Raw genomic sequence first — 24,905 nt, 5'->3', positions numbered from 1 at the left:
CCGGAAAAGCGGTCCAGCATGATCGCTGACACTCAGCGGGATGTTGTGCTCTACTAAAAACGCCGTGAAGAGGTATTCTGCGCAAATCACACCGAGGTCGCTGTCGCTGCGTACAAAACTTGTCAGGCTTGGCTGGCTGTCCGCGGCTCGCACGTATCCCTGGTGCTTTTTCGAAGCGATGTGGACCTTGATGTCAGACTTGCCACCATATTAAATGTTCACGTCACACGCACACGTGGTGCAAAATCCAAATTTCTCACCTTTCTTCGACGGCACGAAGCACGGAAATTCCGATGTGTACGACTTCAAAAACACTTGAAAGTACTGTCGCGGCTTCGAGCCCGCCATTGTAATGCGACGCCGCTACAGAAAACACAGGAGTCACACTGTGTCGGACGCGGTAGCTGATGGCACGAAAGGCGAGGCCAACACAAGAAGTCCAAACCGCACTGCCCGCGCGCACAAAGGCAACAGGTCGGCGAAGGCCTAGCGGAACCGCTACCGAGTTTTGGATATGGATTCGTGGCCCCAATAGTAGACGATAGAAGTCACTACAACATTCCAGCTGCTGATGGTGATGATGATCGCACGAGGGCAAACAAACACGTATTGCCCTCTCGTGGCAGCGCACGGTACCAGAGTGTAGATTTAATACATTGTCACGTTCTTTATTTTCGCAAATAATATATTTTTCTAAAATTTCAAGTAAGATTCGTAAAATCGTAAGACTGGTCGAAATTCGTACATTTTACGGGAAATTTGGAAGAGTTGGCAGGTATGCATATAACGCTCCGAAGCAACACGTGGGCAATGAAGCCGTGGTGGAGGGATCTGGATTAGCATAGGTTATGTGGGGGATATTTATTGCGCTGGCAACGCACGTAACAGGATATTTTTGCACTTCACCTCCATCAAAACACAGCCGCAGCAGCCGGAATTCGATTCTGTGATCCTGGGATTAACAGCCGAATGTCACAGCAACCTAGCCACCAAAACGGGCAACTACGAGTAGTCTAGGTGCGACCACACCAGTGCCGAATAGCACTTGACTAGTATACTGACCGGAAAGCAAGACAGGCTGGCTTCAAGCCAAGCAGTACACTATATGCAAGCCAACAGGCCCCTATTAGCTTCCACGAACTGATCAAAAAATTATGAAAGCCGCAAAGGCACACAGAACACTGCAAGCTTTCGTTTACGCTGTATATTATGTATCTTTTTCGCCTTCAGATACACAATTCACAGAGCCCAGACAGCAACAAAAAAAGAAATCACTTCCTGTACTGATATCAACAGCCTGCCACAATGAACCACTGCATGACCGAGACTAAACTCGCCCCTATCCGCCAGCTGCAGATAAGCAAGCAAAGAGGAACTAAAATGAAAAAAAAAAACGCCCCGAAAAGGTTTTGACAAATAAGATATGTCGTATGCAGTACGTGAAAACTTGACATTGGCCGCAGTCAGAAGGACCGTACGCGAGCGTCTCAAGTCGGTGTCTTTTGCGCCGTCATTCAACGATGCATTCAATTCAGAACTTTCAAGCCTCTGCAAGAGCGCACGCAAGCGTGTCAAGTAAGCTGAATAAAATTTTAGAAATCACCGCGACGCCATGAATCGAACGGTCCCCGACAGCGACTGCTCAGAAAGACGCAAACGGCTCAATTTTACTTCAGTGCAAAAACCTCGTGTGGACGCTTACCGTCGAGCCGGCGCAAAAGAATCCCCAACTTCTCACTCGTAAGAATGGACCGAAGAATGGTCCCCACTTCTTCATTGAGGGAATCATTCCCCATTGCCGCCGTGCTTTCAGCGTCCCACGCTGCGAAGACATAAGAACACAAAAACCAAGACGGTATTAAAGACGAGGAAAAGCAGTAAGAGAATATAAAAGCAATTAGAACAGTATTCGAACACACGTGCATGTGTGTATTCGAACACACGTGCAAATTAGTTACCAGCACACTACCCAAGACAATACATCAGCTTTTTGGTGCCCGCCAACAATGGTGACACTAGGCCGCAAAAGCCATACGTTTACCCCTAAAACACTTTTTGAACCACCGCGGTGGCTCAGTGGTTACGGCGCTCAGCTGCTGACATGAAACATGCGGGTTATTCTGCAGGGCCGTGTACTGTGCGATGTCAGTGCACATTAACAGCCCCAGATATTCGAAATTGCCAGAGGCCTTCACTACGGCATCCCTCATAGCCTGCGTCGCTTTGGGACATTAAACCAGCATAAACAATCAATTATTTTTGAAAAGTTTTGGAAGTCTTCCCTGAAACTCTTAGCATATAACTATGGATGCGTACAAATGCAGTTTTAATTAAATGTCACCTGCAGCCTTCTAAAAAAATGCTTTGATGGATACTCACCCCTGAAGTTCAGACCGAGCACGTCGACAAATCCTCAATTTCAGGGGAGCTGAAAAGGAAGAAACCCAGACGTGCAAGTTTGAACGCAGCTTTTAATCTATCTTGTGTCTGAGGAGTTCAATAAAAAGCTTAAAGTGCTTAGAATGTAAAAAAATCTAGTTAATAAAGAATGAAACCATAAAAAGCCATTAAGAGGGGACACTGGTCTTGAAAAAAAAATTTTTATTAATGAAGTCACAGTTACGAAATCTTCAGGGCATATGTATTTTTGTGTGCTGATTCTAAATATATCATTTAATTTCATGTAAAACAATTTCTTGAGCACTTATGCACTTTTTATGCCAGTATTTTGCGGAGAGTTTTGAAGAAAATTTGCTGCGGGAAACTCTCTGAAATTATGCCATTGGGTTCTCTTGACACCAAGGAATGCAATAAGGGTGAAATTGTCTTCCTGCCTATCATAAAACTCAAGTTATAGGGTTTTGAAGTTGTCGCTTCAGAAATAAGAAGGAAAGTGTGTATTCCTGTTTCTGAAGTGGCAGCTTCAGTACCCTATAACTTGAGTTTTATGATAGGCAGGAAGACAATTTCACCCTTATTGCATTCCTTGGTGTCAAGAGAACCCAATGGCATATATTTCAGCGAGTTTCCTGCAGCAAATTTTCTTCAAAACTCTCCGCAAAATACTTGCATAAAAAGTGCACAAGGAATTGTTTTACATGAAATTTAATGACATATCTAGAATCAGCGCACAAAAATACATGTGCCCTGAAAATTTCATAGCTATGACTAAATTAGTAAAATTTTCTTTTCAAGACCAGTGTCCCCCCTTAAGCCAGTGAAGAGGGCCATTTCTGAAACTGTGAAGTTGTAACATACTCGACGATATACTGATAGGCCAGGAGAAAATAACCATGAATTAGCTTCTCTGCACGCTCAAGCAAAAAATGTGATTTCTGTGTGACTATGGCAATAAAAAGACATTACTTATAAATTCAGGCATAGATATCCTTTAAAAGTTTTAAACAATGAATAGGCACAGCCTTTCCTTGACCTTTTTGGCTATTTTCATCATTAGTACTGGCAGTGAACTTAAATATATGCAGCACAGCTTCCCATGTCTTCCTCATCACATCTAATATCACTTGTAGGCACTCACATCGGTGAGCATTGTGCCTCTTCTGGTCTCCCCTGGACGCGACGATGGCATTTCACACGAGGCCTGCGCAAAATTTAGAACACGACCCTTAAATTTTTGGCTCAGCAGAATGTGACACACAGATGAACAAAAGTCATCCTCCTAGAACAAAACTTCTAAAAAGACTACATACAATTCTTTTGAGTCTCCACACATACCGTTTACTAGAGATCAAATTTGAGCACACACATATCGAGGGCCACTATTAACAAAGAAGACTGACATTTCGCATGAGCGATGGCCCATATATCACTTATGGCAGGAGATTTATTTAATATGTGGCTAATATCTGGCAGCTCTAAGGCATGTTTGCAGGAATGCACTCAAGAAAGATGTGTCTGAAGGTTCTCTGGTAGAGCAGTAACAGACAACGAAAATGGAAGTCTTTGCATGATTTTTCACCGGTATACCCACCACTCAATGTTTTGGCTAGCAAGTCAAGCAAATGACGATTCAAGGTCTTATTTCTGATCATCCTCATTTTTCCCTTTTTTGGCGGCACGAACTTGCGACAGAGGTCTATGCCATGCATCCGAAAAGAATGCATCAGCCGCTGTAACCTGAACTAAATGTGACCGGTCCAAATGGCGAATGTGCAGAAAGTACAGTGAAAAACGAGGAGAGGATAGGATGAATTTTATTGCAGAAATATCCAGAGGGAGGAATGTCTAGAGCTATTTATGTGACGCTGCAAATGTGTACTTTCTGTCCTGGTAATTCATGGTAGGTACATCGCGATCAAAGAACAGGCTCCATCGGTTTTCTGTTTCTTTGCTTGCTTGCTTGTTCGGGGGGGGGGGGGGGGGTAATAAAATTAGCAGAGAGCCAAAGCTGCTGAAAATTACGAAATGTTCAATGTGAACAAGTCCGGACAAACCATCCCTGAAAATACTGGCTAAACAAAACAGAACTGATGAGCTCTAGCATTGGTCTTTGCTTTCCCGGTCGGCATTCACATCAAAATCCCGTACAAATCACAGCCCTGGGCTGGAATGTGTGGTAACCTAAGCTTTGAAGAAACAATTCTGCTTAAGATGTTGGTGCAAATGAATAAGGAAATTTCCAAATACATAAGTTCGGGCCCAAATAACGAGGCTGGTGCTGCGGCAGCTTTGGACGCCTGCCAAGAGTCTGCATGAAATGAGGAGACCTCCATGAGCTGAAGAGGAGGCTCCTGTGTATAAACTTGGAAACTGTGCAAAGAACGAGACACAAAAAGAAAAAAACACACTGCCACAAATGCATTCACCTAGTTGCGCCGAGAAATTTCACTTCCTTACTGTACGGTTTGATGGAAATATGACTCACACATTTGTCAGGGCCAAGCCTCACTATGTGTGTTTTTGTGCGTGTGTTTCCTGCGCTTTGCGCAGTTTTTATGTTTACAGAATGTCATACCAAGTAGCCCTTCATCGCAGCAGCTTCAGCAGTTTCAGAGATTTCATAGCACGAGTGATAGGCCTCCCCTGAGGCTTCTGTCAGTCGGGAATTTCTCTTACCAGAGTACTTTCGCGGGTGCTGTCTTGACCACCGCATGCAAAAACCACCTTATTGCACTCTACTGAGTAAGGAAGCTGTCCAGTATGAGCAATTACAGACACCATTCCGTCCCCCCAAGACTGACTTCCAGTCATCCCACCAGCACATCTCCAGCACATCTTTTTCGTAGCCCCCGCCTTCCGCCCTCTACCACATGGTATGAAGTGGGAGCACCCGCTCAGAGCAGCCCCACCCAAAAAGAGCCTTGTAGGAACTTTCGCTCTCCCTAATAACCAAGAGCTTACCAAAGATTTCCAGCAAACCATCTGTTCTATATCGCCTTTGCAATTTGTTTTATATATCCTGAGCCACTACAGCTCAAGTACACAGCTAATTGTGGCTTCTTGCAAGGTTTTGGCCTATGCTGATGATGTCACTCTCTTTTTTCTACTGATAAAAAGAGTATGAGGAAAAATTCAGGCTTGCATGTCACGGCAGCACTTTGTGTCTGCACAGGCACGAATTTGAAACATCTTTTTTGCGACGCTGTTGCATGTGCTGCATTGTAAGAGAGAGACGGTACATGCACTGCGTAGAGTTTTTGTGCCTTCTCTCTGGTGCTCTGTTAGGGAGCCTATGCTTAGACGGTTTTTTTTTGTTTTTTTGCTCCCTTGATAGAGTGGGAAATATGCTGTGTACTTTTGTCATGTACCTACATGTTTCAGGGTTTTTATTGTTTTAATATTAGCTGTGTGCTTAATAGGCAACTAAGTGCCCAACTGGCTCTTCTGGACATAGCCGTGAGAGTTTTGGCTGATACACTCAGTTTCCCCACTCTTTGCTGCAGCCCTACCTAGCCTTTCTCGACACTAGTGTATTAAAGCCAGTTCAGCGAATGTGGATTCAAATGGCCCCAAAAGCCTTTTTTTAGACTCCAGAGGTGAGCTTTAGGTACTAAGACATGCCTTAACCCCATGGGGACGACTGCACCGTGGTCAGCGAATTGCTACCAGAACAAGCAAGTAGAAACTTTGAGAATGTTTTATATTTTGTCTTGATGCTGTCTTTTTGGAACATACTTCAGTAAACTCTTAAAAAGGACATTCAGGTCACACCTTACATTTTCACATTTCTTCCTGTAATCAAACACTATGGGATTCTATGTGAACTTTTCATGTTCATTAGACTGTTAGTGCGTGGAAAAGCAGCACGATGTATAAATATCCAGAATCACTGCATTCAACTAGGCTGGCATTCAGAGAACAGTTCATTTTAGTGCGGGAGGAGTATCCTGTGCAAGTTCAATCTCCTGAATGGCTGCCCTCTCTTGGCCTCGCAGAATATTGATATGCGGGCGAAGTAATAGACTGATGTTGGTGTGAAGCCGTATGCCGGTATCGGTGAATTCGATCCACTCGAGTAAGCCACTAGGAGGGTCAATGAGGTACCTGTTGTTCAATTAAACAACAATAAAAAATACTAGGAGATGGCCGAGTAGCCCGAGGCATCAGCAAACAAAGCTTTGCTATTTGTGCTGGCAATGACTTGAATCCTAGTGTATCCCAGGCAGTAGTCTTCCTTCTGCATGTGCGTACTGCCGCCTCCAGCTTCAGAATGCCTCAATGCATCATCAGCCTCCAGAAGCAGCCTCCAATTGGTCCCCTTCCGGGCATACAAAGTTAAAAAAATTAGGCAGTGGCTTAGCTCTGGTTAAGCCTTGATATACAAGCGAAAACTGCAGTTGTGCTTGGTTTGACGTCATGGCTGTAGCAGTTGGCGCACCATGCACTGGGAGCACCACGATAACGGTGGAGGCGTTCAGCCGTCCACACACTGCCTGTGCGGAGGCGGAGGACACGCGCATATAATGAATATGGTGCTGTCTTAGAAGGTTGCTTTAGAGATACGCACTGTGGTGTCCAATCCTTTCGGGTGTATACCAAGATATGAGAGACAGGCATTTCCTTTCCTTAAAAGCAATTTTCATTTCATTTCATTTTCCTTAAGGCCCTTTTGTGAAACCTGCCATATTGGCTGTTTACATTTCTCGAGTTGCAGTTTGACATCAGTTTGAAAGGCACCAATCTGAATAGCATGAATGGCACCAGTTCTGTCTGAAACAATCAGAGAATCCTTCTAATATAATACCTACACTTTACATCAAGCTGGCAGACAAGACACAAACCTCAAGTATGCAATGCAAGCAAATTTTGAGACCAGAGGCAGAAACTTAGCAAAAGGTGCGTGAAGTATACGGCAGGTAGCGCTGGAGCCATGGCTTGCTGTGTGTAAGGAAGACAGCTAAGACCACAGGGCACTGCAGACAGCACTTAACAGCACCCTCTCCAAGCGACTCCATAGAACTGATCGGGCAGACCAACTAGCTCTCGGCTGACTTGTGTATGCACCGCATGCACGCGAAAATTGTTTTGTTTGCCTGCAAGTGCTTGTACACTGTTGTGAAAGAATGGTATTTGGCACTCTCACTAACCCTCTCCAGAAAAGGAAGCTCATGAGCACAGGTTTAAGGAAACCACGCAGAAGCACACTGTTCTTGTCAAGCCTATTTTTGTGCCCACAGTGAATAAGCACATGACACAATAAGGAAAAAATCGCCAAGGAGGGGGGAGGGGGGGGAAGCAACGGCCAATTTAATCCTCAAAACGCACTGCCAGCTCCCAAGTTTGCACACGGCACACCTCTTGCACCATGTGCAAACCAGCATTGTTTCCCCAGGCATGTCCTGCACCACTCAGCTAACTTTTTTATGAGCTTGCGGATACTGCTGAAAAGAAGGTTGCGTACCAATGCAATTTTCCTCGACTATCACAAAGCATTTGATTCCGTCTCACATAAACTACTAAAGAACAAAATTAGAACACTTGACTTGGATAATAAAGTGATGAAAGTAACTGGAGACTATCTCAGCGACAAAATACAATATGCAGAAACTGTAGGTCAAAAATCTAGTTTTGTTCAAGCCACTTCGGGAGTGCCACAAGGCTCGATGCTGGGGCCACTACTCTTCTTAATCTATATAAATGATATCACTTCAAACATTTCTTTCCAAATAAGACACGACTGTGTTGTTTAGATCAATCTGTAACCAACATGATGTATACGCCCTAGAGCTTGACCTTAACAGCATAACCTCCTGGTGCCAAACCTGACTACTTGGCCTGAACACTAATAAATGTTACCGAATAACATTTACTAAGTTTAAGATTCGCAATGAAGCTATCTACAAACCACAGTGGTGGCCTAGTGGTCTGAGCATCCTCCATGCAAGCGGGAGGTGCGGGGTTCGATCCCCAGTGCCGTCGGGTACCCAGCGGTGATACAATGGGTAGAAGCTTACCCCTAGTCTGGTGCTTGCCTTATTTAGCGTAAAATGCTTGGGAAATGGGTCTTTTGACCCCACCTTGAGTAAAAAAATATATGTACCTTGCGCTATGGCACTCTTTGGCCACAGATGCCCTTGCACCATAAAAATCCATCATCAAACTACCTACAAACTGGGTGATACTATTCTCAGTACGGCAACTGATGTTAAATATCTAGGTGTTCTGCTAACCACTGATCTGTCCTTTGAAAGTCATTAAAATGAGCGTCAAAAAAGCTGGGAAAATGCTCAGCCTCCTAATACGGACCTTTGGGGCTACTCCACAGATTCTCAAATGCACAGCATACAAGTCACAGGCCTCAATTGGAATATGTTTCCACAGTCAGGAATCCACACCGGTGGTACCTGATTAGTAATTTAGAAGCAGTACATCCCGCATAGCCAAAATTATATCAAGGCAGTACTCCAGGCATGTCAACATAACAGAGAGAAAGAGCCATAATGAACTGGAACTACTACAGATAAGGCACCAAAAGCAAAGGCTCAAATTTTTGCACTCAATATACAGCGACACAACAGGCATTGATAAGAAAGAGTACCTCAAAGCACCCCACTATATTTCTAACAAGCCAGACTGCAGATTTAAAATATGGAAAATTACCTGCAAAACGAACTACAAAAAGTATTAATTTTTTCCACATACTATTTCTTACTGGAACAAGCTGCCGGTTGGAGCTGCGAGTGCTCATCGAGATGTATCTTTACAGTTAATGAATAATCTGTAATTTAACTGTTCTTTCAAACCATTATCTCTCCTAATGCACTGCTGTTCCTTCTGTTGTATACCTGTTTATTTTATCTGGATACATTACTCCTTTATTTCCCTTCCTCCCCCTTTTTTGTTCTTTGCCTCACGTGATTTCATTTAACTGCTCGTCACTATTGTACCCACCACCCTGCTATAATGCTTCGGCACTGCAGGGTGTACTGAAAATAAATAATAAAATAAATGGCATGCTTACCGTGCGCAAGCTCAAATCATTAACTTGTGAGTAAGAAACTAACAAGTGTACGAACCGCAGCATAGCAGCGCATGAAATGCGCTCACTGAGCGCTGTTTCAGTTGTCTGCAGAAAACGTGGCAGAGATCGGCTAGTTGTCTACTAGCGCTGCTCCTTGTAATCCCTGAGAGAGAGCCCTTGCAGCATCGCTACTTTTAAAAAGCAGAAGAGCCTTAGTCAAGCCGCCAAACTTCAGTTTGGGTTCCCCATCCTCCCAGCAGTGCAGCCTGCATAGAGGGCCAGCAGCCTATAAGCTAGTATTCCTAATAAGTTGCCGAATTGTCCAGTAGTCATGTCTGCATACGTTATTGAGTAAAGACATAGCTGAAAAGATGTGCCAATCTAATTCAAATGGAAAGTTTCCATATGTTCATTATTCATTACATAAAAAACTCTGCCTTGTAACCGCACACACGAAATGTACCCGGTGTTTCAGGGAACACTTTCAAAAATTTCAAAACATAGGCTTTTGGAGTAAAAATACGGGATTTCAGACACAGTATTACCAGACTTGGCAAACACCAGAAAACTGGTCAACTGTGTTAAGTATCGTGCTGGTTAACTAATTTTTAATAACTCACATTTTAACTAACAGAGTTAGGCACCTAGTTCAAATTAGAGATTTGTAGCTGGCCGTTAGTAACAGCCATATCAACTTGCTTTTAGAATATCGAAACCGCGATTACCCTTGGCACTGTGGCTCGACAAAGTGTGGCTTTTTCAACTAGCTACATGCACTGGAAGGGTTACTATCCTTGCATGCTTTCGAAACCGCATGAATTTTCGCAGGATGCAGCCAAATTTTGTCATGCCTCAGAATCGAGGGTAATTGAGTTTCAAAATTCTAAAAACTGATATGCCTATTACTAACGACCGGCTATAAATCACTAATTACAATCAGTTAGGCTATCCATATAGTTAAAAGGTTAGTTATTTGGTTATAAGAAATTAGTTAATCAGCTTACTACTCAAGACAGTACAACAGTTTCCCGGTGTCAGCCAACACTGGCGGTACTAGGCCGCAAAAGCCATACTTTTGCCCCCAAAACACTATTTTTGAAGCGCTGCAGTGGTTCAGTGGTTACGGCGCTCAGCTGCCGACACGAAAGACGCGGGTTCGATCCCGGCCACGACGGTCGAATTTTGATGGAGGCGAAATTCTGCAGGGCCGTGTACTGTGCGATGTCAGTGCACATTAAGAACCCCAGGTGTTCGAAATTTCCAGAGGACTTCACTATGGCGTCCCTCATAGCCTGAGTTGCTCTTCGACGTTAAACCAGAATAAACCATAAGTTATTCTTGAAAATTTTGTGTGAAGTCTTGAAGGGACTTGTAGGCACTCACACTAACGGGCTTTGGGCCTCTTCCGGTCTCCCCAGGACGCGACGAAGGTGTTTTATGCGAGATCTGCACAAAATGTAGAACATAAGACCGTTAAATTTCTGGCTCAACAGAAAGTGACACTCTGATGCACGAAAATCACGCTCCTAGAATGAAACTGTTCTCCTGCATAAAAGAAAGCATCTAAAAAGACCACGCATAGTTCTTTTCAGTCACCACACATACCAGAGGTCAAATTCGAGCCCAAATATTAACAGAGAAGCTGGAAATGTCGCGTTAGCTATGGGCCATATATCACTTATGGCAGGAGATTTATTTAATATGTGGTGGCTGTAAGGCATGTTTTTAGGAATGCACTCTTAAGAAAAGTGTCTTTAAAGGCTCACTCGTAGCGTAGCAACAGAAATAAAAAATAAAGCCTTTGCATGATTTCTTGCCAGTGTACCCACCACAATGTTTTGGCTAGCAAGTCAACCAAATGACGATTGAAGGTCCCGTTAAACCACCATAAACCCTAACATATTTCTGAACATTTTTTAGTTTTCCCTGAAATACTTGGTATATAACTATGGAGCGCTTGCATTTATGCCGTTCGGCTTAGAAGTGTTGAAGTTCCCTAACAATTACCTCAAAAGGCAACTGCAGCACTTTTTTCAGAATTTCGCGATATTCAAGGATTCAAATCTACATAGGCTGTAGGTAAAGCATGCCAATTGTTTTTGCACTAGCATTTAAAATAGTGACATAATCGACGATTGAATTTTGTGCTCCTCCTCAGTGCACCGAAGAAGTGCAGGGAAACTCAGCGTGATGTCACGGAAGGTATGATTTCAAATTACCGCTGTCGTCAGCCACACCCTGCCCCGACTCGTTAGACGCTGCCAAACAACTCTCGGCAGGGTTTGCCTTCGGTGGCACTGGTTTTTTTCCTTCAAAGCAGGCGTTTGTGCGTTGGAAATGTACCGATACATTTGATGACGTCATCATGCACCCCCCATCTGCGTTGCGCACTGCGGAGAAGCTTGAGGGGCGTCCGGATTTTAACTGGCGATTACTTCACTATTTCAAGTGCTAGCCCAAAAATACTTCGCATGTTTTACCTACAAGTTTCACACATTCGACCCCCTTAAGGTCACTGATATCTAAAACCTATGCAGTTTCCCTTTAAGCTGGAGCCGCCCATTTTAATCCAATTGAAATGCCTCCTGAAGGCATTCGCAATGCAGTGTTTTAATTAAACATAACCTGCATGCTTCTGAAAAAAAAAGAAATCCTTTGATGGATACTCATCCCTGAAGATCAGGACACAGATGTCGACAGAAATCCTCCATTTCTGGGGAGCTAAACAGGAAGAAACCCAGACGTGCAAGTTTGAACACAGCTTTCAATTATCTTGTATCTCGGGGGTTTCATAAAAAGCTTAAAAGTGGTTAGAATATAAAAAAAATCTCCTAGAAAAAGTCTACAACTTAATGAAGTCACGAACGTTTACTCGGCCACTGACGTCCAGAATGAAACCATAAAAAGCCGTTACACCTGTGAAAAGGGCCACTTTTGAAATCGCGAAATTGCAGCATATTCGAGGCTAGACTGAGAGGCCAGCTGAAAATAACCTTAAATTAGGTTCTATGCAGGCTCAAGCCAAGAGATGTGATTTCTTTGTAACTGTGGCATTAAAAAGATATTACTTATCAAGTCAGGCACAGACATCCTATCAAAGTTTTAACCAATGAAGAGCACAGCCTTTCATTGACATTTTTGGCTCTTTTCATCAATAGTACTTGCAGTGACCTTAAATAATTGCGGAGCAACTTGCCATGTTTTTCTCTTCACATCTAAGATCACTTGTAAGCACTCACACCAACGGGCTTTGTACCCTCTTCCGGTCTCCCCAGGATGCGACAAAGGTGTTTTTGTGAGATCTGCACAAAATGTAGAACACAAGACCCTTAAAATTCTGGTTCGACAGAAAGTGACACACAGATGTTCGAAAGTCACGCTCCTATAATGAAACTGTTCTGCTGCACAAAAAAAATCCAAAAATAATACATACAATTCTCTTCCCAAACAACCAATCATTAAAATGCCAGCTGCCGAGGTGAGCAGTTCTCTCTCTATTCAGTGGGCAGGTTGTGATGATGCCACAGAGTCACGTGACCTAGGTGACCTCCTGCCTCTTAGGTTCCTCTCTGGGTGCCATCTGCCTGACTCAAGTTCGTGATTTTTTCTCTCACAACAACGCTGACGCCAGATTTTCTAGGTACAGGGCCTTTAACGCTATCGAGTTCAAATATCATACATGATAGGATTTTTTGTACAACAAACTATATGAAATTTAAAGCAAGGTGGTCACACTGCCAAGGATTACACCAATGAGCCGCTTCCAAGAATACAACAGCAAGCTCACGGAAGCACCGTACGAGACACCCCAGCTGTCAACCGAAAAGGTCATCCTCTTCTCTACGGGCATTAACTTTGGCATGTTTGGGACTACTGCAGTGCAAGTGAGCGCAGAATACATTACGTGGTAGTCCGGCCTTGAAGAGACGGAGCTCTGTGACCTGCTTCTCCAAAACCTCCGACGGGCCAAGCATCAGTCCAGGAGAACGCCGCAATGGTTCTCCTGGGAAGCAGGGACTTCATGCCCTGTGGGCAGTCTTTGTGTCTGGTTAATAAATAAAATCAGCACATTACTAATCAAAGCGAATAATAAGTAGCACAATGTCCTAATAGAGCCTATATTAAGCCCTAAGCCAATACATGCACTTTGGTCATGGTAGTTGTCATACCTAGATAATGAAGCCTGCCCTGCCCCCTTCCTCCCCACAGCGAAGAGGTTTCCATAAGGATTAAATTTTGTCCTTTATTCATTCACGCTACAGACTTGATGTTTGCCCTCTATTATCCGACTGGCTGATGACAAAATAGGTGAAGTTGGCCCCACTGATTGTGGAAAGACAGAAATAAGGAAAAGCTAGATCGACGCACAGAGCGAGGAGAGTTTTCCAGTTTCAGGGCGGCACATGTGGGACAGCTTATGTGAAGCACAAATTTGTCTCACGCAATGGACTGCTCAACTGTATACGCGAAGGATGACCAAAGCCACCAAAGCCAAGGATCATGGGGATGTTTCTTTTTATTATTCTTAAACTGTGGCATTAATCAATAGAATATTAACAGTGTAATTATTTTATCATGTAAAGGTAACCGATTAGAAAGCGGAAGAAAAACCAATCACATGTCTCTGGGATTCAAACACATGACCTCCAGATTTTGCGTACAGTGGACTACCAACTGGCGACAGCTGTCTATTCTGCTTTCGGGGCTATTTATGTGCAGTGTAAACTAACCTACAGAGTGATCACCAATGTCACTCTCGCCCATAGCAGCAGGCGTAGTATGTCCTATATTCCCGTGGTTCCGCCACATGGAACCAGACCGAACATTAGCGTCCAGACTACCAAAGGCTACCTATTGCATACAAAGACAAAACATCACCTATGCTCCTTTCTTTCGGTTATTTTTGGCTTCGTCTATTACGTCATAACGAGCCCCTCTTTTTCCCTTCATGTATGTACTCAACTGCAGAATCACAGCTCACACGTGGAGTAGAAAATGATAGTATCCAGAAAATGATAAAATCGCAGCTTCATTGTGCAGGCCTTCCAAATCTTGTGCACTGTCTCCTGCCCCCTCCGGTGACTTGGCGCATATGGCGTTTTGCAGCAGAGCCCACAGTCGAGCCCACAGTCGCGTCAACAAATCCTAGTCACGGCTGTCGTGTTTTCGGTAGAGACGAAACGCAAAACATCCCCATGAGCCGTGTGATGGCAGCGCATGTTAAAGAACCTTAAGTGGTCGAAATAAATCCCCAGTCGTCAGCTACAGCATCTCTCAAAAGCTACCTGCAGCTGCGGTACATTACACCCTACATACCACTACACACGCTGTCGTTCTGAATATCCACAGTGTGTATGCTAAGCAGTTTGCTCATTATTTTCGAATAAAGTTAAAACACACATTGATATATGTGAAAAACACAGATAGTTCTAGCTGAACTTCTAGTTACAGCAATGGTAACCGTACTACGACTTTATAGCACTTACTTTCATAGCAGTACGCAAACAATCAAAGTGCTGAATGAGTGTGCATATTCCTCCTTTTGGCTGAGTCATGAACAATGCTGCCATCCATGGTCACACCACAGCTTAGTGTTCAAATTGCCTTCCAAAGAGACTATGCAATAAATTAACTGAGATTACGTAAAGCAGTCAAGAGAGAGGCATTCAATCACTCGTCACCCCACCGCAAGAATCTTTGAGCTAGCATGAATAAGAACGAAGTTATAGACGATTAAAAATTACGCTCCTCTCCCCCCTCAACTCGTACATGCAGGGCACCAAAAAAAAAAAAAGAATACAGCTCTGGGACTGGGCCCCGTCCATGAATACGTCATTCGCTGACGTGCAGTTTGCGACTCCGGTTGTCACACCCAGCACTCCAGCAGCAGCATCAGTAGCATCTCTCTGGTCTCTCTCCGCCTTCCTGGATTGTGGCACGTGTCTGATTTCTTTGTTAAGAGGGAACAGCAAAAACACAGGACACAGGAGCGAACAACTTTTTTCTTTGCTTGTCACTGCGGCAAAGGCAGTGCGAGTGGCTTCCGAACTCTCAACAGAAGGAGACGGTAGAGATAAATCGAAAACATATGCGCGAAGGCAATGCCCTGGCTCGCCGTTGCCCCAGGGGGTCACGCAGCGGCATGAGCAGACGATTTTCACGGCTACCAGAAGTGTGCCCATATGTCGTGGCTGCCGTGGCTCCAGTGAATGGCAGCGTGTGGTGGCATGCCGACGTCATGGGACTAGTGACATATATTTTCCAGATTTTACTTTCAAAGTCGGTCACTATGAAGGCAACAATCGGCCTGCGAATTCCAAAAACCCCGGTTTTTAAAAATTCATAGTAAATTGCCGGCTCAGTTTTGAAGACTCATACTTGGAGTGAATGCCTCTGAGCGTCATTTCTAAGCATTGAAAACATTTACAAGCGACTTTTAATTTGTTGCATAGTCCCTTTAGTGCTGCTCTTGATGTTGAATAATGCAATCTGAATAATGCAATGCATATGTTTGGGCACCTGGCTGTGTCAACAGTGCTGGTTTGGTTTGGTTTGGTTTATGGGGTTTAACGTCCCAAAGCGACTCAGGCCATGAGAGACGCCGTAGTGAAGGGCTCCGGAAATTTCGACCACCTGGGGTTCTTTAACGTGCACTGACATCGTACAGTACACGGGCCTCCAGAATTTCTCCTCCAAAGAAATTCTAGCCGCCGCGGCCGGGATCGAACCCGCGTCTTTTGGGTCAGCAGCCGAGCACCATAACCACTGAGCCACCGCGGCGGCTGTGTCAACAGTGCCTTCTGCCGCAGCAGTGAAGACAAGAAAAATCCTACAGTACTTTGGTTTTCATCTTGAATACTACATTTATCTTCATACCATGTTTTTGTGCGGCTGGCCATGCCAGGTAAGCTTTTCTATACAGGAGTAAGGATGGGCAAATATACTAAAAAGTTTAAGTTCTTGACCCTGACTGAAAAATTCACTACCATAACGTGTTCGTAAAGGCGATCAGTCCAACGTCTTTCGATTCACAACTCTATGTGGCACTCATAAAGTGACAGAAACAGAGGGCCTACAGTGCCTATAATAGCACAGCAGGCGAGGATTTATTTGGGGGGGGGGGATGTATCACCCCTGTCCCAAAGCCTGAAATTTTGCATAGGAAAACCATGATGAACCAGTTTTTCTCAACGAAGAAAATCCAAGGTATACATGTTTCAAACGGGACAGCCCCCTTTAAGAATGACCCACAAATCCACTCTTGTAGCATTGCAACAAAGCATTTATCACATCCGCAGCTCTAGTTTGGTACAGAATAATCAACATACATGACCGTACCTTTTTCAGACTGTTTCTAGAAAGGTAGGAGTACCTAATGGCTGCAGTATAGGTTTCACAGCATTGTACATTATTTCAATGCTGTTTTTGATGTTTAACATGCAGAGCTGCTGTTTAACATGCATAGCTACTGCTGTATGCAACAATTTTCTCTACTTGGTGAAATACTAGCTTACAATGTCACTGCATAGTTGCACACTACTTTTGATCCGCTATACAGACAATGAAGGTCAATTATTGCGCGTAATGAACGCATTGAATTATTTTTCTTGAACATAACCACAGGCACCATTGAAATTCAATGCACATGTAGATTTTGATTTCACTAAGTACCTGTTACCATAAATAACACTATCACAGGTCATGGGCACAACACGTGAGAAAAGGCCTCCAAATTCAGTCAAGGCTTCATTACACTGTGAAAGCTCAGAGCAATAACGTTCAGACAACAATAGACGACGGGTGGCAAACAAAATACAGAAACTATTTGGACAGTTAAAAAATTTTCGCTCTTATAAAGTGCGAAAATGCTTTGCCTCTTTCGACATCCTTTACCATGAATTCGGCGAGAAAAGCAATTGCACAACCCAGCTGCTACAGGAAACGAATCTAAAGTCAGTGCGCAACCAAAAATACAGACTTGACCTCGATAAGAATAAATACACTTCAGTCTAGCACGTCCCAGAGGCGAATAGCTGGCTAGACGCTTCAAACACCACACGTTTCAAGCGGGCATGCAACAAAGTTTCAATATACCAAGAACAAAGCAGGCGCATATGCTTCCTTTAAAATATCGCACTCCGCCCATGTCATAACCCCCGCCACTCACCCAGTCGCAGCCGCCGAAGAACAAACATGGCAACAATCACTGGAGCGTTGCAAGAACACGCATTAGTAGCAACGAGGTTTCACTACCGATGGAAACGGGAGCGCGAATGGCACACGCACACTGCACGCACAAGACACAAAACGTTTTCACAATACGCCGACAACCGCTCTGCAGCGCACGCCGCATTGAATCACTGATGAACGAACAGCGCAAATACCCCTCGGTTATAGTGCCTAGAATACCTCGGTGAACACCGGCGGTCTCCCGACGGCTTCGAGCAGTGTCTCAGTAGACGAAATCCCCGTGCTACCGTTGATGCCGAGCGTGTTCAAATCCGTGCACGCATTCCAACTTGATATGAGTGAACGCCGTCAAAGAAGCCCATAGAGAAAGATATTGGTAAAGAGCGGACACTCCCATAGGGCCCAGCGGCCCATTTGACTGCAGCGCACCAAGCGGGCGGAGTCTCATAACGTCCGGTTTCGGTTTCAGGCACGCGCAGTTTGAATGTCTGCATGCGCTGCGCCTCGCTGCCTGGGGCGACTTTCGGTTCCAGTTTGAGGGGCGCGCGGTTTGAATGTTAGCATACGCCGCGCCCCGCTGCGCCGTTGGCAGCGTATAATTAAATAGATTTCGAGTGCTTTTGACCAGCCATGAACGCAGCTGCATCACAGCCTTTGCCAAATATTAGCACTCCACAAAAGACACCAGGTGTTGTGTGAAATGAGAACATTTATTTTGTGCAACATAAACAAAGCCGTGGGATGCGGAAGAAGATGGTTCCTGGCCTCCTGCTCAAGGTGCTCCTGTTGCGGCACGACGGCACACAGCAGGTGTTGCCGACGGGTGGCATCACCTGCAAAATTCGAAAGTATGGTCATTGTCAGTCTCCTTATATTGTAACTCTGTAAACAGTGAAAAGGTGCGAAAGCGGCGAAGGAATGAAATTACGAGCGAAGTCAACATGTTTCTGCGAACCTCGCGTGCTGAACGTCGTTGCGCAAATTACAATACACATACCCTACTACACGGCAGATACCAATCAACTTTTTGCAAGCATTTCTACATTCCCCGACGTTATTGTCTACCTTCTAAAACCTAGGTGGACAGCAGAGTACACAGTTTGTTCGAGAATATTTCGCACAAAGACGGCCACAACACGGACTACGAACCAGAAGTACACAATGTGTTAGGAGCACTGAGAAATACACGGCTGCAACGTATGTTTTAAGAAGCATAGAAAATTAAACTATCGGCGCAACAGTTTAGAAAGCCCGACACGTTGCCTTTTTGTGCCGGCTTTCAAAAGCGCATTCCTGTGTTGTCAATGCACGGGTGAAATGTGCGTTTCCACGAGCGGAGATAACGGAGGATAACGGAACTACAACAAATATCTACTTATAACTTGTGAGAAAAAAGAGAAGGAAGAAAAGAGAAGGAAAAACATAGAAGGAACACAAACAACGCCTCGTCCTTGTCTTTCCATGTGTTCTTCAAATATGGGAACTACTCCCTCGTTCAGCGACCTGTCCTACCTACATTCGTCTGTGGCTTCTCGCCTCTCGCCACTGCTTGTCTCTAGGGGCCCAAGCGTTCCCGGTTACACAGCAGGAAGCCCACTTTCAAAATTATAATTTGCTAGATCCGTGACAGCCTAGTTGCTTTGTTCACTATACAGGCAGGCTTCGTTCACTTGGGGTCTGCAGGTGAAAGCCATCTTAAAAGTGAATGTTTCCAAGTTTTCTTTTTGTTTCTTCTTTCCATGTGATGCCTAGGGCGAAAAACTACCGCCCACCCGATGCAAGGCAAATAGCCACGTAATCATCATTACCACAATGACCTGTCACACACTGCAACAGTGCCTTGCGAGCTTCATGCACCTCACAAGCTTCCAAATATCAAAGGACATCAAGCGCCTTGTCCACAATGTTCACCTCCTTCAGGCGTCTCTGCAGCATCACCTGTAAAACGGCTTTAAGCTTAGAAGCCTTAAAAGAAAGCTTGCTTAAACAGTTGCCTCATGCACTCCATGCTAGTTAGCTACCTGATTCCAAGCACCTCCCCATGTAAAGCCAATGCTCAGTGCAGGTAGCCCAACACTCCTTTTAAAATTTACAGGAGGTGGAGAGCTCACCCTGTGGCGCCTTAAAGCTTTTGCTGCTTCCGCATTTTATCGTCTCATTTGTTCAGCCTCTGCGCCAGCAAGCGAACACCGGACTCGAAGCAGGAATCGGGAAGGTCCGTGCATACGAGTAAATTGCATTTCGGTTTTTCAAGTGCTGTCTTCTGAAATGAAAATAAATTTAAAAGAAGAACATGTTTACGCGCCCAGACACCAAAGCGTAATCGCTTATCTCGCCGCAATTAGTGCACCTGTTTCGGAAAGCAGCTCGTATGGATTCACAGCAACACAACTGTAAAATGAACCATTAAGTCAGTATTCGACACATTTTCCTAGCAGCGGGGTCACAAAAAGTCGGACCACGTACAAAACTCATCACATAAACGGTTAGCTCAACTGGGCTGTTGTCAAAAGTTTCCCGCCCTTTTTTTGGGGGGCGTACGCTAAAGCTGGTAATCATGCGTGTTTTACATGACCAAGAGTTACGTTGGGACGGCCTGAAAAAAGGTACAAAAACATACTCGGCGCATATTCTTTTTTGTCGAACTGCACTGAGCTTTTGAGCAGAGCTCAGGATAAAACAGACGAGTTTCACCTTTAGGGCCTTTGTGTCTTCTGCCGGGCAAGCGGGCTCAGTGCTAGTCCTGGGTGATCTGCAAACACAAAGTACTTGAACGCAAAGAAGTTGACAATTGAATGCCGAATGTCAGATAACGGGCAATCACTCAATACTTGCATACCAGAGACAGAAAGAACAGAGAGATTGCTCACGGGCAACACGAGTCAAAACAAGATTACGTTTACTGCTTGTGGCGGGAGCAGCGCAGCACGAGACAAAGAAGAGAGGGGCGGGACCCGACGCTGACGCCACAAGATCATGCAACAACCAGCCCAACTTTCCCCCTTGTTAAATTACGTTTGCTTCTTCACATGCCTTCTATACGTCTGGCTGGGTTCAGAATTTTCCTGCACTTCAAGAGTATTTCTTGGCAGCTTGCCTTGAAATCAGATTCAATGAAACGCTTACCTCAATCTTTCCCATAGTTTGGATGAAATATAGCTCCTTTAACTGAATTTAGGCGAAAGTTGACTCTGTGCTCCTGGTACTCCAAAATGAGCGCCAAAATGAGCTCCAATGATAACTCCAGCCCGTGAGAAATTTGATGGAAGTAAGGGATCACCTCAGTGTTTTTTCTCGCTTCTTTTGCGCTCGCGGAATTGGCTCGAGACCTTCATTTTTTTGCCAAACTGTCACCCACGGCCAACAACAAAAATGATGGGAAACCGGAAGCTTTTAGCTCGACCAACTGCTCGGAAAGGCTCTGCTTCATAACTTGTGGGCACCTTTTTTTTTCAACGCATTCAAAAAAGCAGATTCGCAATGCTGCGTTTAACAGACTTCGGTTGTGCAGATCCATGCCTTTTGAGACCTAGGAACGTACTTCCAAGGCACGTGTCCCTCAGATAAAAACTTTAGTTTTAAATCTTGGAACCTAATCGTCTTCTCAGATGGTAAGTATTTGGTAACAGCCATGTTTTTAGAACAGGCGCTGAAAAGCTTTCAAATGTTCTCCACAACAGGAGTTAGCTGGTCAGTTGGTAATCGGCGGTCGTATAAAAATCATTAGAAGACAATAAATAAAGAAAATGATAAGTGAACAATACTAACGATAGCTAAACAATAAAATAACAAGATTCAAATTAGGGAGCGGTTATTATTTGTATTTGATGGCTTTAGCGAGGCCAGGATAGATTAGAAAAATATAGGACTTAAATTGATAATGAACATTATTAAAGCTCGTTTGCAAGGAAAACAATGCTTACGAGGTATTTTCTGAGATGATGCCTATACGATAGCCAAAATAAAACATTATGCACTCATTGCTAAGTTGAATTAGTAAATATTACTATTTTTAACGAGCAATTTTCAGTAACTATAACTGAACGAAATCTGGTCAGTGTTAGACCTATAATTTTAGAGTTGAAAATATTATAATGCAACACTTTTTTTCTTGGTGTCAAACTTATAGCAACTTAAGGTCTTTGAGGGAAATTTTAAAGGTAATCTGAGAGTTCGTTTTTTATTAAATCACCGTCCAAGTTCGCCTTTTTCCGAGTTTCCCGAATTCTTGACAATTTCAACGCTTAGTAGGCAACCCAAGCTGAAGTTTGCCGCGTCGATTGCAGCGCCGTAACACACAGCATAGCGAGAGGAGCAAGCAGTTTTGGGGGCGCTCTTGGGGCTATTCCACGCCACCTTCCTGAGCTTATAGGCATGAGCTTCTGCGCTCTGTCGAAGCCACACGTGGTGTCTGTCAGCTATCTGGGTTATGTCTACAGAAGCGAGGCAAACAGTGCTATGAATCAAACGCGGGCTTCTAATCGTTCAGAATGCGCTCTCGCGTTTGTAGCGGATGACTGTGTATATAAGCCATCGATCGCTTTATCATCAAAGGAACTGAAATATTTGCGTTGCCATTGACTAGTTCACCTGCTGCGCTTGCGTGATGTCCGGCGACGATTCGCTTGTATTCCGATTTTGGTTCGTAATAAACTTGTTGCAAGTTAGCGCTCGTGTGTGGAATGTCTTCTTTCTGCGTCTTGTCTGTTCGCGCGCTTCAAGTTTATTAGAATGTCTCACCAACACGCCCAAACAATCACTTTGTTGCTGATATAAAGAAAGCCCGCGAAATATATGTATGTATATATATATATATATATATATATATATATTAATAACATGCGACTGTCCTCATGCGCTGCCGCATTCCAGCGTTCCCAACCGCGTTTTGAATGAACGCAACATGCGCGTTGACCGTGCCCGAGTGAGCACCCGCCGCTTAGTTATACTGGCTGCAAAATTATGAAAAAAATGAAGGATACCTTGAAACATGCTGCTTGATTGCTTTTACTTCCATTTTTTTGTTCTCTGTATGCGCTGTCTCAATAAAAAGGCCCTCTGAGGTGGCTGTTGGTGGCCTCCCTATCACTTAAGAATGTGCTGACGCACTCTCAGGACTATGACTGCCATTCAGAATTTCGGAAGAGGCAGGATCTCGCCGGAAGCGGCCAAGATCCTTAGCCTACAACAGCTGGATAGGAAAATTCAGTTAATTTGGACACCCTCACACGCCGCCGCCCCCGGTAACGAGGCGGCTCACGAGCGAGCCCGAGTTCTCTAATTCCAGTTAGTCCTTTAGCCCCCGAGAAACGGAGGAAAGAGGAGCGCCTGCAAAATTACGGGGAAGTTATTGACCATTACAAATTGGAGCGTAGGCTGGTACCTCCACGAGACCCAACATCAAACAATAGAGAAGCTGTCGCGTGGAGGCGGCTACAAACTAATATATTTATGAACCCGGTATGGGCGTACCACGTGTACCCACAGCTGAGGTCGCATGAAAGATGCACAACCAGTGGGACGAGAGGGAACCTCGACCACGTAATTTGCGAGCGACCAAATTCTCCCGGGGCAGGCAAAAATATCGATAGTAGAGAAGCCTGGGAGAACTTGCTAAGATGCCCGGACCCTGAGCAGCAGCGCACCACAATTCATCTGGCGGAAGGGGCCGCTAGGAGTCAGGGACTGCCAGCCAGCCTCTAACTGCGGGCGCGCAACTCCACGTCTCCCAGGCTTGGGTGCCGAGGGCGGGGAGCAACGGCTTTTCTGATGGAATTAAAAGTTTTTCAGTCAATAAATCAAATGCTGGGAGCAGCGTCGGCATCTTGCTTCTAGTTGGTGAGCGCGCACGCTTCGTGCGATGAGAACGCGCTTGTTATTGCTGCACTACAGTAGCGCGAGAGCGCAACCGTGTGTGTTTTCTTTTCATTATTCGAGGGCTTTCTTTAAATGCTGGAAAAGGGACCACGTCTTTGATGCATTGCCGCAAAAAACTGGATCGCTTTTTCGTATGTCCCTATACAAATTAACCAAACGCAGGTCAACCTACAGTAATTATTAAAAAATTGCATAATGAATTGTTGTGTCCCCTTGTTGCTTTTGTGTGTGTGCGCCCCCGCGTCCTCCTCCTAACGACCACTCGCATCCATCCTCCTCCTAACGACCAGTCGCACGCTGTCGCCGGATGCCCCCCCATGGTGCGCCCCCGCACCCTCCTCCTGTTCTGCGAAGCCACTCCCTCCCGTGGACGCTTCTCCACTCCCTCCTTTCTTCGGGCGGCCAGTTCGGCTCCTGCCTCGGTCGACGCTGGTCGCACCCTCATCGGCTTTAAATAAACGAAGTCTTAAAGTACCGTGTGCGTCTTCGCTGCATTCAACCCAGCGACCGGACACGACAGTGGCGACGAGAAAGTGGATTCGACCCGCGCTACGCAACGCTATTGACAAGCCATGGCTACGCGAGGGTTTCCCAATCAGATACCAGAGTTCAACGGCTCATCGTGGTCATCGTGGGTTGGACGCCTTCAGTTCTACTTTGAAGCTAACAACATCACAGACCCAGCCTTGAAGAGGGCCAACCTGCTGACGCTGTGCGGGGAGCAGACCTACGATACTGTCTGCGCCCTTATTCAGCCAAGCACACCAGCGGCAGTGTCTTACGACGACATCGTAAAAGCGCTGCAAAAGCACTACGACCCAAGGCCATCCGAGGTCTACAGCCGGGCTCGCTTCCAACGACGAGATCAACTGGGAGGAGAAACTGTGAGCGCCTACGTAGCCGCGCTCAAGAAGCTCGCTGCCGACTGCAATTTTGGAACGCTGTCGACAACAGCTACCGGGCAGGAGGGAGACGCAGCTTCTTCTGCTAACACCACCATGCTTCCCTTGGACGTGATGTTACGCGACAGATTTGTGTGCGGACTGAGTGACGAGTCACTGCAGCAGCGCCTGTTCGCTGAGAAGGACCTCACATTCAGCAAAGCTTACGACATCGCCGTTCGAGCGGAGAGCGCCGGTCACCAGCAGAGAGGGATTCGCCGGAACACCGAGCCGGTACACCAGACAAGCAACCAGGTGCGCAAGCCTTCTGTTGTTGTAAAATCGGTCAAAAAGGCACAACGCTGCTGGCGGTGTGACGACCAACACAACCCCCAGGGATGTCGATTCCAGTCAGCCACGTGTAATTTTTGCCACAAGCGAGGGCATATCGAAAGAGCATGCATTACGAAACGGAGACTTGCCAAGACAAAGTCACCTTCCCAGCCTAATCACAGCGTCAACGCCTCAGAGAATAC

At 45.2% G+C, this 24,905-nt stretch overlaps 1 protein-coding gene across 4 annotated transcripts; it reads right to left on the bottom strand.

Annotated features, from left to right (window-relative positions):
• Positions 1 to 1,702: 1,702 nt before the first annotated feature.
• Positions 1,703 to 18,016, bottom strand: LOC149355401 (uncharacterized). Of its 4 annotated transcripts, none has more exons than XM_089583778.1 (8): positions 17,589 to 18,016; positions 13,326 to 13,466; positions 12,661 to 12,723; positions 12,093 to 12,142; positions 10,805 to 10,868; positions 3,539 to 3,601; positions 2,380 to 2,428; positions 1,703 to 1,822 (listed from the first exon to the last, which is right to left on the bottom strand). In XM_089583778.1, exons 2-7 carry the CDS (start codon positions 13,442 to 13,444, stop codon positions 2,389 to 2,391), a joined length of 399 nt encoding a protein of 132 aa, XP_089439904.1. In that variant the 5' UTR covers positions 13,445 to 13,466; positions 17,589 to 18,016; the 3' UTR covers positions 1,703 to 1,822; positions 2,380 to 2,388. The 4 variants fall into 4 exon arrangements, with proteins under 4 accessions (XP_089439904.1, XP_089439905.1, XP_089439906.1 ...); XM_089583779.1 differs by having other exon boundaries at positions 17,831 to 18,016; XM_089583780.1 differs by lacking the exon at positions 17,589 to 18,016 and adding an exon at positions 14,403 to 15,460.
• Between the last annotated feature and the right edge of the window lie 6,889 nt (positions 18,017 to 24,905).

This window comes from Amblyomma mixtum, chromosome 3 (assembly GCF_055824585.1).
Source record: "Amblyomma mixtum isolate Tamu chromosome 3, ASM5582458v1, whole genome shotgun sequence".
Lineage (NCBI taxonomy): Eukaryota > Metazoa > Arthropoda > Arachnida > Ixodida > Ixodidae > Amblyomma > Amblyomma mixtum.
The sequence above is the reverse complement of the archived record's forward strand: the minus strand, read 5'-3'. Positions and strand labels throughout refer to the sequence as shown.

Excerpts from the sequence above, each read along its gene's own strand:
- LOC149355401 (XM_089583778.1), bottom strand. The coding sequence starts at position 13,444 with ATGAAGTCCCTGCTTCCCAGGAGAACCATTGCGGCGTTCTCCTGGACT. Across the intron at positions 12,724-13,325 it reads CTTCAAGGCCGGACTACCAC|ATCTCACAAAAACACCTTTG; the intron begins GTAATGTATTCT and ends CATTTTGTGCAG. Across the intron at positions 12,143-12,660 it reads AGGGTACAAAGCCCGTTGGT|CTCCCCAGAAATGGAGGATT; the intron begins GTGAGTGCTTAC and ends CTTCCTGTTTAG.